Source organism: Phoxinus phoxinus, assembly GCF_949152265.1.
Source record: "Phoxinus phoxinus genome assembly, chromosome: 13".
NCBI lineage: Eukaryota > Metazoa > Chordata > Actinopteri > Cypriniformes > Leuciscidae > Phoxinus > Phoxinus phoxinus.
In genome coordinates this window covers 28961805-28978602 of record NC_136888.1, presented here as the reverse complement: position 1 = coordinate 28978602, position 16798 = coordinate 28961805, and the positions used below count along the sequence as shown (strand labels likewise).

At 37.7% G+C, this 16798-nt stretch overlaps 1 protein-coding gene across 7 annotated transcripts in view; it reads left to right on the top strand.

Annotated features, from left to right (window-relative positions):
• The window catches only part of slc24a4a (solute carrier family 24 member 4a), a 52582-nt gene that overhangs the window by 21249 nt on the left and 14535 nt on the right, over positions 1-16798 (top strand). For 3 of the 7 annotated variants that reach the window (XM_079632442.1, XM_079632443.1, XM_079632444.1), the window contains 9 exons: positions 6137-6213; positions 7237-7311; positions 9869-9953; positions 10038-10141; positions 11027-11101; positions 11858-11883; positions 11965-12018; positions 14410-14498; positions 16298-16467. In XM_079632442.1, coding sequence (XP_079488568.1) covers positions 6137-6213; positions 7237-7311; positions 9869-9953; positions 10038-10141; positions 11027-11101; positions 11858-11883; positions 11965-12018; positions 14410-14498; positions 16298-16467 — 755 coding nt within the window. Of the gene's footprint in view, positions 1-3580; positions 3691-6136; positions 6214-7236; positions 7312-9868; positions 9954-10037; positions 10142-11026; positions 11102-11857; positions 11884-11964; positions 12019-14409; positions 14556-16297; positions 16468-16798 lie in introns of all 7 variants that reach the window. The other 4 variants (XM_079632445.1, XM_079632446.1, XM_079632441.1 and 1 more) reach the window with 2 other exon arrangements.

Here is a 16798-nt window from a genome sequence, read left to right as displayed (position 1 = left end):
CAGTATGTCCAACTGCGAGGCGCTGATCCTGCCATGTGTGTTCACATCAGGACAGACGTTGATGGAAAAGGTCATCAGATTACGGGAGAGAACGATGCACGTACGGTCTCGCTCTACTTGAGATGCTTCTCCACAGTAGCTCATCCTATAGGCTGTTTGTATAGCAGATACAAACCCAAAGCACATACGTACATGCTTGTACTGTATTTTGTTCACCATTTGTTTGGAGACACTGACAAAGCCTCCACCTGAAAGCACTGTCATGATGTCCACAGAGACTTGATAGATTGTTTTTAATGGTACTTTCATTAATAATGGATGCAGCATGCCAGAGCTCCTAAGGACTTTTAATAGATTTACCTGCAAGAGATTGCGATGCTTCACACAAGTGCATCAACCTAGATAAAAACAACTTCCACTGTCAGCAGCAGGTCCTGCTGATTACCACATGAAGTCCCATCTCACAGAAGCAGCAGCACCTATGGAAAATGGTTGCTTCATCATTCATATCTGCTGATGTTTAATCATATTTACTCATGCATTTTCCCTAAACCTTATGTTCTTGTGTGTCAAGCAAGCATCATTGAACTTCTGTTTGCAATATTTAATTTGATGAGCTCTGTTGATCGATTTAATGTTTATGTATTAATAAAACCTATTAAATCTGTTTATTATATAAAGCGGTTATGCTTCTTCAGAAGACTTGTGTCCCAATTGATGCACTATGCAAGTATACTATGAATGCACTGTTTATTATATAAGGCGGTTATGCTTCTTCAGAAGACTTGTGTCCCAATTGATGCACTATGCAAGTATACTATGAATGCACTGTATAATTTAAAACTGTACTAATTTCATTATTTTTTGTATATTGTCATTGAGGTTCAATGTTTTGGACCCCATTGACTTTCATTGTTTTTGTTACACAAATTTATGAAGCTGCTGTTACTTTTCTAAACGATCAGAGATTCTGTACGATTTTGCTTGATGGGCGAAATGGTACAATTGCTAAAACGCCTTTAGGCTTGAATTTAAGAAGGGATCCGTGCCATATCTAGAGACCAGAACAGAGTCTTGTTCGTGGGCTATTTGATTTGGGTCCACCTTTCAATGGCTTTACATCCACCCAGAATGCCCTATCAACTGCTTAGCAACCACCCACAACCCTGTAGCATTATGGTGGCAACTTTTGCATGTGCACTCAGGGGTCACTTTTTTTTTTTTTTTAGCATATAACCCTTTGGCTTCAAAATATAATGTAGCTACTATATGCAAGTATAATGTAGGCTATTCAATAGCACCAAGCAGTTCAGTTCTCTTGGATGTGGCTGCTGTGAATGTCTGGAGTGTGTGTGTAGGCCTGTGTATTTTGTTTCTGGTAGGCTGTGCATGAAACTCTATGTCTGCATGTGCTCTGTGGGTTTTCTCAAGAGACGACCTTGAGGGTGTCCTCTCCTTCTCGTGATATGGGAGGGGCAAGCTGTGGGAAGGGAAATGTGATCAGGGCACCAATGACTCTTCCGCTTGATGGATAAAACGTTGGGATTTCGTTTGTTTTTCTCAACCCTTCAGATAACTACAATAGTAGCGATGATGGTGCTTGTGATAAAACATCATGCTGTCATTTATGATGGATTACTTCTTAACGGGGAGAGCTATTAGTTCAAGTTTTTTTAATGAGCTCTTCAGACTGAAAAATGAGTTTGCAGTAGAAGATTTAAGCCGTTTTTGATGCTGGGCAATTCCAGCGTTATGGATGTGACATTTGCAGTCAAAACTTGAAATATAAATTCTCAGAAAATGCATTTAATACCAATATATTGAAACTTCTCTTTATATATGCATACTCCCTTAATAAAGGATTGAAGACATTAGAAAAATATCAGTCTACAATGTGAGAGAAATACACATATGTTACGGACGTGACAAAAAAAATTCTCTAACTTTTAGGTGCCAAAATATTTATTTAGTAATTCTGTGAAAATTACACTGCCCAAACCAAAAGTAATACTACCCTCCAGGTGAAGAAGGGATGGCTCTCCACAGAACATAAAATATTAATTTTATTTTATTTCTCATGTTTGCGTTATGAGGAAAAAATAATGTTATGGACGTGATAGTTCAAGCTTATTTGATGTGGCAGTATTTTCTATTTTACAGTAAAAACTTTATAATCTATATTTATAAAGTTATAGTCAACGAAAAATCTTGTCTAAAGATTCATATTTCGTCCGTAACATGTCGTTTTTATGATATGTTATAGGGCATATAAATGTTAATTTGCAGTTTAATACGTTGCTTAGGCTATACAAATACATTTTATTTCAACATATTTTAGTCGATTTTTGCTCATCCCACGAACCGGTATCGGAGTCAAAATCTAAAATTTTTTTGAATGATACCTAGCCCTACTTGGCAATATCCAGCAACCACTCACAACACCGTAGCATCATCGTGGCAACTTGTTATGGTTGTCCCCATCAGTAGACCAAAAGAATTGAGATTTAATTTGCTTTAGCGGGGCAGATGCCTGTGTAGATTAAGGCATGATGTTGATTTAATTATGTGAGGTTTTTTTTGGTAGTGTGGCCCTGACAGGGAGCATCTTGTGCCATTGGGAATTATTTGACCTACAGGGCTGACCGGGTCACAAACAGGGCTGCCATGACAGAATGTACTGACGTGTGACCTACCCAGCCATGTGTTTGTGAGGTTTTGATGTTTAGTAATTTTGCTCTAACAGGCCTTAGAGGCATATAAGCCAGATTTAAAGGAATGTCCTGGGTTCAATATGGATTTAAGCTCTATCTACTGCATTTGTGGCAAAATGTTGATTATCACAAATTATTTTGAACTTGATTTTGTGATCGTGCCACACACTTTGAAAACTACTGGACTAGTGTGTTAACTGCTCAATTACCTTGTCTGTTATAGAATTGACTATTTGAACCTACATATTTTATTTTAGTTCATATAGGCTAGTTTAGTTTATTTATTTGGACACATTATTTTCAAGCAAAAACAAAGCATTAGAGACATTTCACTGCAAATCATAGGCAAATGTAAAAAAATTTATTAGCTTTTTTTTGTTTACATTTAACTACACAATGATATTTTTCTAGAGTCTGTTATACTGGGTGTGGGAATCCATATTCAACCCACCCAGATCCAAGAGTACTAGGTGTAGCAAGAGAGGCATCCCGCTAGCAAAGCGCAATACTGGATGTGTCACTGAATGGTCTCTCTGAGCTTACTATATACTGCTTACATGCTATCATGCATCAGTCATTTTCTTTCCCATTTCTAAATTGAGCTTACCCATGGCTGTGGTGTCAATGTGTGAAATAATAAATTCAGTCCCATACACTGGTGATCAGGGTTGGGGAGCAACGGAATACATGTAACGGTGTTATGTAATCAGTATGTCATATGTATCACCTACATTTTGAAAAATAGGGGGAATACTTTCAGGATTACAATGGTTTCATTTAAAACTAAATAAATCAGTGTTTTGGCATAATAACACTACATTAAGCGCTGCTTGTTTATAGCCTACAGTAGTTCCTGTTTCTGTTGCCAGTAATGACTCACGTGTGCCACCCGCTGGTGCATGCACAAATAACAGCTGTCTACAATCTCTTCAGATGCAGACTGAATCACTGCTGCTAGTAGAAACGATGCTGCCCGTGGGTAAAAACGCTTTCAATTCATGGATGCTGGAATCTGTAGAAATTAAGAGTGACGTTTTTTTTTGTGAAAATGTGTTAGACCCAAAATGTGCTTTATTAATTTATTCTCACTTAACGGGATGTTCGCTGTCAAGGAAACATAGGGGAACTCCCACTGCCAATGCCCCAAGTTCAGTCAGGCAAATTAAGAAAGATCACGGCTTTAGTCAACATGTAGGCCTATTTTAAAATAAACTAATATGTATATTGTGTAGAATTTAAAAATGTTTTTTGTTTTTTTCTTATACATAAAATAAAAAAGTTACAAATAAAACACAATAATCTGTAATGCCATACAGTAGCCACTAGATTTCTGTATTAGCTCTTTACATAAATATATATTCAGGGCTGTGAAATTCTTAATAAATATATATATTTTTTAAATATTTCCCTGAAGTAATCCAAAAGTAATCAGATTACATTACTTTCATATTGTGGTACTTGGATCACGTTACTGAATACTTTTTTTATGAAGTTATTTTTAACTGTAACGGAATACATTTTTATAGTAACCCTCCCAAGCCTGCTGGTGACCATCTGTACTACATACAATGTATTTTTCTTGCATTATGATTAACCTGTTAGCCTTCAGCGCCACTTTTGAAAAATCCCCAGAAATAGCATACCCAACCTAAAAAAGATTCAATTAATTGACCCTTTGTCCTAAAAGCTCAAGTACGGTCTCATTTGAAAGCTGACACCTGGCACTTTATTGGAAATGTAGAATGAATTATTGTCATAATGAAAAAAAAATTATGAATAGCTTCAAAGTTGTGTAAGTTATTAGAAATTTATTTTTATGAAACATCTTCATGAAAATTAAATTGAAGTTGGCCCGTCAGCACTCTAGAAATGCACTCCAGCTAAAGACACATGTCTGACCATGTTATATTTAAAATTTGAAGGTGATAAGTCTAAAACTCTGTATTTTGTTAAATGTTTTTCAAGATCATCTCAAATGACTTTATTTTGAATTGACTCTAAAATGCAAACTTGTGTTTATTGTCATCTATTAGCATCTATTCAGTCTATTGTCTCTATTGTTTTGTGGTGCAAACGAGCCCCATTCAGTGTCAGTCTCTCCTGCACACATTTACACCTTTCCAGCCTGCTTATGGCCATAAATATTCTTTTCCTTTGTCTCCATTATAATCGCTAACGACTGGCTAATCACGGTGTTTCACCCCCTAATTTCTTTCATAATCTTCACTTCACATTTGAAACTGTATCAAATGCCTTTCTTAAATAAAGAAATATTTCAGTAAGCATTCCGATTTAGAAAAAAAATCATAAAAAATAACAGCTAGATGGCAGGTGCAACTAGAGAGCTAGCTAGCATGTTAGCTTAGCACACCATCAATACACGACAATTTATGAGATTAAAACCCTTTTTGTGCTCCAAACTTACTTTATAGTGCAAGTCGAGTGTTTTAAATAATCTTCTATGAGCTTATTTGGCTTCAGAAAAGAAAATCAGACAGAAAATATATGATTTGATATTATTCTGCACTATTGTAAAGTCTATATAGATTAGCATTACATTATACATATAATCTATTATTATAAAAATACCTGACATGGCTCGAAGAACACAGGTAAATCAAATATCATTGCAATCATGTTTATTGTCTTCAAAACATCTTTATCTGCATGTTATAGCGATCTCTGAAAGCTAACGTTAGCTGTGTTTATGTCAGTGACGTCCTGGAAGGTCACAGGTTATTTCTTCTTCGTGAGCTTTCATATTTGGAAAAAACTGTGCAAATGGCGCCCTCAGCCTGCTGTATGGATTGAAAACACAGTACATCAGAGTATCCAGCGCTCTTTATGTATACATCGACGCATTTGGATATAAATTCAATAAATATTATTCCTGTCTATAGAAATATGATGTAAACCTATGATAATATATCAATATTTCTCCAAATCTGCACATTTTTGAGCCAAAAGCCCTGAGGAACGTTGTTTTGTCACGCGTTCTCAAGACAACAGCACCGGAGTTTTTTTCTGAATGGAGCAGCTGACGCTCATAATTCATATTAAAGGTATCGACTCATTTTTTCATTACATAAATCCTGACACAAATTAAGACATAACTGTCACTATAAGTTTCTCAGAATACAATAGTGGTCAAATACTGAAACGTGAGACTTATATATTTTTAATGATGTATAGTTTGTCAAGGTAATAACATTAAATCTGATAGTAACTTTGAACTATTTAAAAAAAAAAACGCTTCAGAGCGTCCTCGCTCTGGTGAAGGTTAACAGGTTAAGTAGTATGTCCTTGCAGGCATAATTTATATTCTGTTGCCCACACATTCCAATCGTTCTTTGGACTGTACCATCATTTCATGCAAAGTGACAACTTGCGCCAAAGTGACTTTTTCTTTCTAATTTCCAATGCAGCCATCCTCGAGTTCCCTGTGGATTTATTCACCAACAGACAGCGTACACAAGGAGCTGTTCTGCTACACATATTTGCGGTAGGCAAACTTTGTGTGTACGTCCATCAACATCTAGCCTTGCTCACCAGTTGACCTTGTCATCCAGGATAAATAGTGCATGTCTGACAATTTTATGACAATTATAAATAGTTTGTCAGCTTTTTTCGTAATTTGTGACTGGTCATGAGTTTGCCACTATGAGTTTACAGCACTGAGGCCACCCTGTAACAACTGCTTATAGAACAGAAGATCACTAAGGGTGCTTTCACACTGGCAGTTTAGTTCGGAATGGGGCACGGTTCGCATGAAAAATCGCTAATGTGAACGCGGTCATGCGGACCCGGGTGCGCACTGGGGTACCAAACCCGAGACTACCTGGAAGAGGTGGTCTGATTTTGGTTCCTCCCGAACCGTGCTGCAGTTCGCGTGAATCTGAAAGCAACACTGACTCGGCTGCGCGCTTGTTCAAGAAGTAAAGTGACCTGCGCATGCGCTTTAGCGGATTATAATGCATTAAATAAAACGCATGTAAGGGATGATAGTGTTGATGATTTGCCTTGGATACGAGCGAGAGTGAGCCTGCAGTGTATTCGCGCATAGCACGTGGAATTTTTTGGAAGAAATTCAAATTTGGAAAACCACTTCCAACAAATTTGGAAATCCACTGTCTCAAAAGAGTCCGTTTGCAAGGAGCAGAAGGCCACCTTATGCACAGTGAACCTGTTCACTCATCTGCGCATAATGGCACCCAATAAAAAAAAAAAGAAGTCAATATTGACCCACGTTCTGCTTTCTATCATGCGCTGTGCACGTTTGTGATGACGTAATATGCACGCAAACGCACCTGGGTTCGATAGAATCAAGTTGAGTGTGAAACCAGACCGGCGCTGCGGGGGGGTGCCGGGAACAGTCGCTCTCGGGCTCGGACCGCAGCAAACAAGCCCAGTGTGAAAGCACCCTTAGACACCACTTATACTATTTCTGCACATCAACCCCATTATGGTGCATCTCATTCTTGTCTTTCTTTAATGGGTTTATTGTGGTTTGTGCTTTCCTTTTCAGGCTTTATATATGTTTCTGGCCCTTGCTATTGTCTGTGACGACTACTTCGTGACCTCTTTAGAGAAGATCTGTGAGGTAAGAATAAATGTACAGCAGTGACAATGAGCTTCTACCTGTTCTTCTAAACCCAGAATTCCCCACACCATCCTTTAATGCCAAATGCTAGTTCAGGTTATACTAATATGCAACTCTTTTAGCTATAAGTCAGGATGGTTGGCTTGTGTTTTTTTTGCATGTTGACTGCGTGCTGTGCTTTAGCGATCATCAAAGCATTGCCTTTGTCAAAACAAAATCACTGTATTTGACAATACATTTCAAGACAAATTACTGTTCAACTTCTCATGCGTAATCCTCAAATCTGTTATTAAAGATTTGAATTTGTTGAATATGTCAATTACTCTGCATTTAGTGTCAAAATATCTCTAAGAAATATGTCTGATCAGTGACATGATGACCCTAAAACCATCCTAATTATGCAGTGTTCCTTAAAGGAATAGTTTACTAAAAAAGACTTAAATGTGTGCCATTTACTCCATTCATGTAGTTTGGAACCTGTTATATTTGTGGTAGAATAGTGTATTTTATAAATAATTTTTATGGAGATCTTTTCAATGCAATGACACGACTACTGTAAATGTTGCGCTTCATTAAAACCTGTTAGCCTTCACCAGAGCGAGGACGCACTGAAGCGTTTTTTTTTTATATAGTTCAAAGTTACTATCAGATTTAATGTTATTACCTTGACAAACTATACATCATTAAAAAGATATAAGTCTCACGTTTCAGTATTTGACCACTATTGTATTCTGAGAAACTTATAGTGACAGTTATGTCTTAATTTGTGTCAGGATTTATGTATTGAAAAAATGAGTCGATACCTTTAATATGAATTATGAGCATCAGCCGCGTCCATTCAAAAAAAACTCCCGTGTTGTCATGAGAACGCGTGACAAAACAACGTCCCTCAGGGCTTTTGGCTCAAAAATGTGCAGATTTGGAGAAATATTGATAGATTCTCATAGGTTTACATCATATTTCTATAGACAGGAATAATATTTATTGAATTTATATCCAAATGCGTCGATCTAAACATAAAGAGCGCTGGATACTCTGATGTACTGTGTTTTCAATCCATCCAGCAGCCTGAGGGCGATCTATGCACAGAATTTTTCCAAATATGGTGCACAGTGCACTCACGAAGAAGAACCATAACCTGTGACCTTCCAGGACGTCACTCACATAAACAACGCTATCAGAGATCGCGCAGATAAAGATGTTTTGAAGACAATAAACATGATTGCAATGATATTTGATTTACCTGTGTTCTTCGAGTCATGTCAGGTATTTTTATAATAATAGATTATATTTATAATCTAATGCTAATCGATATAGACTTTAGCATTGTGCAGAATACCATAAAGTAATATATATTCTGTCTGATTTTCTTTTCTGAAGCCAAATAAGATCATAGAAGATTATTTAAAACACTCGACTTGCGCTATAAAGTAAGTTTGGAGCACACACATGGTTTTAATCTCATAAATTGTCGTGTATTGATGGTGTGCTAAGCTAACATGCTAGCTAGCTCTCTAGTTGCACCTGCCATCTAGCTGTTATTTTTTATGATTTTTTTCTAAATCGGAATGCTTACTGAAATATTTCTTTATTTAAGAAAGGCATTTGATACAGTTTCAAATGTGAAGTGAAGATTATGAAAGAAATTAGGGGGTGAAAAACCGTGAATAGCCAGTCGTTAGGCATTATAATGGAGACAAAGGAAAAGCATATTTATGGCCATAAGCAGGCTGAAGAGGTGTAAATGTGAGCAGGAGAGACTGTCACTGAATGGGTCTCGTTTGCACCACAAAACAATAGAGACAATAGACTGAATAGATGCTAATAGATGACAATAAACACAAGTTTGCATTTTAGAGTCAATTCAAAATAAAGTCATTTGAGATGATCTTGAAAAACATTTAACAAAATACAGAGTTTTAGACTTATCACCTTCAAATTTTAAATATAACATGGTCAGACATGTGTCTTTAGCTGGAGTGCATTTCTAGAGTGCTGACGGGCCAACTTCAATTTAATTTTCATGAAGATGTTTCATAAAAATAAATTTCTAATAACTTACACAACTTTGAAGCTATTCATAATTTTTTTTTTCATTATGACAATAATTCATTCTACATTTCCAATAAAGTGCCAGGTGTCAGCTTTCAAATGAGAACATACTTGTGCTTTTAGGACAAAGCGTCAATGAACTGAATCTGTTTTCGGTTGAGAATGCAATTTCTGGGGATTTTTCAAAAGTGGCGCTGAAGGCTAACAGGTTAAGGGACAAAAAAAACACAAGTGAGTCATATACACTACTGTTCAAAAGTTTGGGCTCAAATTGATCAAAGGTGACAGTAAAAATAACTTTCTATTTTTCTTTCTATTTCTTTTGAGCTTTCTATTAATCAAAGAATGTAAAAAATCTCCTTTTAGAGTGAATAACTTGCAGCTCTTAAAGGAATTGTTTGTGCAACCCACAGGCAGTTTTGCACATCTCGAGTCTATTTAGACCTTTTAATTATGGCCTTCGCAAATTCTCTGTGTGAATTTGTATGTTCCTCCCATCCATTAGAAACTGCACATGAGTGAAGATGTAGCAGGAGCGACCTTCATGGCAGCTGGAAGCTCTGCCCCAGAACTGTTTGCCTCTATAATTGGTGAGCCACACGTACAGATGCTTGTATATGTATTAGTCATGTGTCAACAGTTGCTGTGGATTAGATCCCTCTTGTTTTCTGCAGGTGTGTTCATTACACATGGAGATGTAGGGGTGGGTACCATAGTGGGCTCAGCTGTGTTCAACATCCTGTGCATCATCGGCGTGTGTGGGATTTTTGCGGGGCAGGTGAGCAGCTCTCTGAGCTCTATATTACAGCTTCCCTCCTTCAGAGCTGCTGCAACTCTTGACCTTTTCATGTTTTCATCTGAGCATTGCAATGTGAAAATTACTCTCCAGACTTGCTGTTGTTTTCTGTCTCTCATTCTCATTTCAAGAGTGGAATTTTTGAAAGCGAATTATTAAAAATAAATCAATGTAAGAGTTCGACCACAATAAATACAGGATTTGCAGACAAATGCTATGGTTACTGTAGTGAGGTCTAAGAAAGACCTTTTTGAAGTACATTGCTGTGATGTTTTTTCTTTTTCTTTGAAGAAATTGAGGCTTGGGGCCAGTTGCATAAACGGTTATAATGTTTTAAGAACTTGTATGACCAACTAGCTGTTAGTTAGGGGTAATCAGTCTTACTTTTCGGTGTCAAATTAGACCAATATATGTTTTTATGTAACTGACTTCAAGTTATGAACCGTCTTAAAGGAAAACATTTGATGAATAACTTGTAAGACGAGTCTTAGCAGTTTTTGCAACTGGCCCCTGCTGGTTTCACAGACATGGCTTAGACTAAGCCAAGGACTAGGCCTTAGTTAAATTACGACATTTAAGTAGCTTTTATAAACGTAAAACATTACAGGGGTGCATCTTGAGACAAAACAATGCCACTTACATATTTTAAGATATATCAGTGCAAGTTGCTTTCAGTTAAGACAGCTCATACATACATTTTATTCTGGGACTAGGCTTAAGCCTGGTCTGTGAAACCGGGCATAAACCTTTTTTTTTTTTTTTGCATGTGGGAAACTTGGGGGTACAGTAGACCTGACACTTGAACAAAAAAAAGAATAGTTGCTTTTGTTGACTTCTGTTTACAAAGCTCTTCTCTTTTCCAATTAGGTTGTTTATCTCACCAAGTATGCTGTATTCAGAGACTCGACCTACTACATTTTTTCTGTGGTTGCCCTTATTGTAGTAAGTGTCAATTTATCTGAGATCTGGCAATTAAGTGGTACCATAAATTAGGTTCTGTAAGTAAATATCCCATTAACTTTCTCCACAGAGAAACTGATAATTAGCATACATGATAATATATTCTATGAGCTCTGAGGTTGTTAAACAATGGCTTAGAAGCCTTTATGAAAGACTGGAAGTGATGCTTGCTGTCATTTGCTAGTGCTTTTATATTTACATGGATATTATCTTCGGAACACAAATTAAGAACTTTTTGATGAAATCGGAGAGCTTTCTGTCCCTCCATTGACAGCTACGCAACTACCACTTTGATGCTAAAAAGTTAATGAGATTGTTAAACTAATCCATATGAATTGAGGGGTTTAATAAAAAAATTCTGAAGACATGATAGCTTTATATGAATAGATTGAATTTAGGCTTTTATTCACATATAAACATTCATCAACTCACATCTTTTGTGGTAAACAGAAGCTCAAGCATGTTCGCTTGACGTGCGAGAACCAATGAGATTTTTTCTTGTTAAAAAATATATATTTTTTTATTTGAATGTTAATTTTGGGGCTGGTTGGTTTGGATCTAATCTTTTACTTTTTTTTTTTTTTTTTTTTAAGTAAATATTTAAGTTATATTTATATATTTTTTAGACTAATTTATCTGTGAAGGAAATGCAGGAGAAAATACATGATGAAAAGAACCATGTGCACTGAAATTCTGCTGCCACTCCATGATTATTTACAGACTGTGTATTTCTTTCAGTTTATTTACGATGACAAGATTTTGTGGTAAGTGAACCTCTGTCTGAGTATACCTAATTCTGACTAGTTGAAGGCAGAGATCTGATTGGCTTCCTTCTCTCTCTGCAGGTGGGAGAGTCTGATACTGATTCTCATGTATGTTGGCTACATCGTCATCATGAAGTGAGTCGTCTTTTTTCTTATTTTTTTGTATACTCATTTAAACATTAGAATCTTTATTTTTATTAAAAAAAAAACATTTAGCCTTCAAATATTTTGAAATTATTTATAATTTACGCATTCATTTTTAACTCTTTAAATAACTAAAGGAGTGTGTTATCAAAGTACTTACTCTGTGGTATTGAAATTTAAGGCATTGAGTTCTTAATTTTAGCTGGTATTGGTATACTGACGCGGTCACATTGTTAGTTTTTTTTCTTTTTGGGTGAAATCCAATTTTTTTCAACAAGAATCCTCGCGATTGGTAATTACGTGTGAGGGTGAAAGATTTCCTTTAGGGCTGGGAAGGTTACCGCAATACCGCGGTCACGTGACGCTTACCGCGGGTCTGAGCTAGTCACCGTCATCACCACAAAAAAACATTGCCTTGCACATGTGCGCACGTTGTGTCTAATGACATGGATTCATTGATTCTAACGACATTGTGTCTTTCGTAGGGATGGGAATTGATAAGGATTTAACGATTCCGATTCCATTATCGATATTGCTTATCGATCCGATTCCTTATCGATTCTCTTATCGATTCTCATTGGGTGAGGGAATAAGAACAAATTTGTTTGTTTACAGTATTAACTCGCTTTAATATCTGATCAGAAGACACAGGACAGAGCACATATACACAAATTATGTGTAGCAACCTCAGAACAAACCTAAAAGTAGGTGAGCTACTTCTCAAAGGAAAGTCCAGGAACCTATAGCCGCAGTGTTTCTCAACCAGTATGCCATGGCACGCTAGTGTGTGCCTTGAAAGATTATCAAGAAGAGTGCCTTAGTGCCTTCGCATTCATTGGTCCAGACAAAAAAATAAAACAAAAAAACTGCCATTTATGTGCCATAAAAACGAAAAACACAGACTGAAAACAGTCAAGGAAGAGCTTGTGCCTTTTGGAATATTAACAGTGCTCATTTGGATTCAACCTGAAACAAAACGTGTGTTCGCTAGTGAGTGAGCGAGAGTGAGTGAGCGAGAGTGTGTGTGTGCGCGCGCGTGTGTGTGTGTGAGTGAGCGCGAGATAGTGTGTGAGTGAGCAGCATGTGTGCGTTTGTGTGTGTGTGAGTGAGCGCGAGAGAGTGTGTATGTGCGCTTATGAGTGAGCGAGAGTGTGTGCGTGAGCGCGAGATAGCGTGTGAGCGCTAGTGAGTGAGTGTATGTGCGCGCGCGTGTGTGTGAGTGAACATGTGTGCGTTTGTGTGAGTGAGTGAGCGCGTGTGTGTGTGTGCAGTGAGTGGGTATGTGTGCGAGTGAATGTGTGTGAGACGGCACGCGATGGCTGGTCGGAAAGCAACATGGCGTCCCGTTAAATGCCTCATTATACTTCTGCGTCGAACTTCTGCCTCTGCCATGTTTGCCGCGCTCTGAATCAAAACAATGCAGCGCGTGTGTGACGTCATGACACATTTGCAACGAGCGGAACCGATACGCGGAATCGATACGCAGGCATGCTAACGGTTCCAAGGAATCGATTCACTGGGCACCGGTTCTGAAGAAGAATCGGTTCTCGGTTCCCATCCCTAGTCTTTCGTGGATTCAAGGTTTTCTAAACAAAACTTATCAAAAGATGGAGCAAATCCGACCTTTCGCGAGTTGGGGAGCGCAATGTTCCATGACACATAATAACATTCCATTGATGCGCCACAAAACTCATCCGTCCGCACCAAAGTTTTTTGACCAATTTTCAAAACCGCACCCGCTGATTGTTTTAAGGTCTATGGGCGATGCAAGGCGCTGCTGCCGCGAGGCTAGAAAGCTCTTGGCTGTTCTAGAAAGGAGACTGATCCAATGCAGCAAAGATATTTAACGGCTAAAGTCCCTAGTATAGCCTATTGGCTATGTTGTATCCCCAGAATTCCAATCGGGGACAAAAATAAATAAATATTTTCCCAGAGTAAAGTCTTCTCTACGAAATGCAATGCAAGAGATTGCACGGGCGCCTCCACGTCCTGATTATATGTCTGCTATATTTGCTTCTTATTTATTAATTCCAGGCAATTTGTTGATGAAACTGTGATTTAAAATTAAGATACAATTTATACAAAACGGTTTACCGCTATACTGCGGGAATTTCTTGCTTTTCAACCGCGGTAAGAAAAAATCCATACCGTCCCAGCCCTAATTTCCTTATGCAGATTTTGCAATGGTTCAAGTTGGTCATTCGACATGTTGACCAACAGGAAGTTTGGTTTGGTTTAAAAGTGATTTCTGTGCGAGTTTTGCTTCATATATCATGTCACTATCAATAGATAATGGACTGTGAAATTTCACTGTTTCCACACCTTTTGGATTTTAGATTGTTTTGTTTAAATCAGTTTTTGTGGTGTTTTTATTTTTTTTAGGTTTAACACCAGCATTCAAAACTACTTTACGGGGAAGGAAGACAAGGGTGTCGTCAATGGTAACACGGTCAGCAACGAGATGGAGGATGGTAATGAATGTTATGGGCAGTTTTGGGATGATGCATCATGGCCGTTACTCAGCCCAGGTAAGGGTAACTAGACAGGCTTCCTCATGGGATAGCGACTAACCCTCTGCTGCTTGCAACAAAGTCGGATCTTGTTCTCTTTAAATTAATTTCACTCTACTATCTGTATGTCTTCTGTTTGTAAAACCTACGCCAACAACACTTACTGAATGCGTAGCTATCTGACATCTCTTATGAGAGGCTGACACTTTGCTTCCTTGCTGAATAACCGTGGTGCGCTTTCTGTTTCAGAGCACAGTGTCCTGTAGTGCAGCTCTAACCATTGTGCTGCGTGGCGGTCTCTGTCACCCCCCTGCTGAAGCCTGTCTGTTTAGCCTTACTAAATCTGCCCTGGCTCCTGTCTCATCTTGCAGTGCTGTGTGTGTGTGTGTGCGCGTGCATGCGCGTTTGTGTGTGTGTGTGTTCATGTCTTATTCCCAGTACCAGTGATGCATCCTTCCATTCTTTTACAAAATTGTATTGGTCACTGTGCCTGTATAATAAGGTTTGTATTCATTTGAGTTTTTTTGAAGATAGCTTCTAAAGACAAAGGCAAGTGAAATAATAGATATGGTACCATCGGCAGAATTGAGGATATTCCTGGTCTTATTGTGCACAATTTATCAGAGTATGTAGTTCCAAAGAAAAAACCGTTGTCTTCATAATCTTCATATAATAATATCAAAATATAATAATTGCTCTGCTTTTAAAATGACTTTTTGATGTCACCAAGCCCTGTTATTTTTAACACCTTTCATATAGAAACCACTTTTCATATATATATTGGGCTGATATTTATATGGCCAAAAATATGAAATTCTGATAGCTTGTAGCCTAAGTTAAAAAAATGAAATCTTTATAACAGTATAGCAGACTACTTGCATAAAATGGATATAAATACAAGTTGTGGCTCTATCTCTCAATAATCTCTTGGTAAGATAATATGTCCAGCTTGTTACAGCAGGATGGATTCTGATTTGCTGTCAATGTTTTTATCGTCCATCAGCTGAATAAAATCATTCTGAAAATTATTCAAATGATATTCTTTCTCTGTGCCATTATATTTATAACTGTGGAGTGAACTCTGCTATTCTTTAATACTGAGAAATATTTGTATTAACTCTTTATAGTTATTGTCCTTGGTGTGTATCAAATGATACAGTAAGCTTTATAGGGTTAAATATCACAATATTAGTCAATAGTAGTCAATACCGACATATTGCGACACCCTAACAACAATGAAGACTTGGTGGCATGAGATTGAGATCTGTTTGGCCAACGAATAGCAGAAACGAGTGTTTGGGAAACGCTAACCCCCTCTTTAAATATATTTTTGGTCATTGTGTTTGTCGTTGTTGATAGTGTATTGGCAGTAGAGCTCTTCCTGTGATGTCCAGCTGTAATCTGGAGGATGGTTGAGATATCTTTTTTTATGTCAGTATTCTATGTGTTGATGGTTTCTGACAGTATCCTGAGGGGCTCAGAGGTGAGCCTACAGTCTATCCCAGCAGGAGTCAGTCTCTCACTGACAGAGAGGACTTTAGATGCATCTTTTTTTCTTTTGAGAGTTTGGGTTTATGGTCCTGCTGGTTTCCGTGCACCATTGTTTTGTGTATTTATTTATTTTTTGGTCTATTGGTCTCTCGGGTAGGTTTGACAGGTGTGTGCGTGTGTGCGTGTGTGTGTGTACAAATACTGTGTGTTTTGGGCATGAGTACCATGTGTAGGTCCACTTACAATTTTTTTTTTTTCCGTGTCCGCAGTAAAGCCCAGTAAAATATACTCTAGGGGCTCTGTTGTGATGGTGGACGAGATGATAAATTCAAGCCCACCACATTATCGGTTTCCCGAGGCCGGCCTCAGGGTCATGATCACCAACCACTTTGGACCCAAGACACGTCTGCGCATGGCAAGCCGACTTATCATCAACGAGGTAAGAAAATACACCTGCTGAGTGAACACCTCTGAGAAAATAAGCTAATAATCCTCAAAAGTCTTTGGGTTACGTTGATTTTAACACAGTAACGGAAACTGAGTACCTCAAGTCCATTTTAAAAGGACCGTGTTGGACAGAAAGAAAAAAAAAACAGGTTTAGAATTGCATGAGTGGAACACAATACATTAAATTTGTGCCATTAAATTCATCCATCTTACTTATTGTAGCTTTTTCAAACATCATCTTTTACATGGAAAATGTGACAATAGAGAAATATATGGGTTGTGAATGTTGATTGTTAAATTCAATGTTTTATGTAAAATGGACG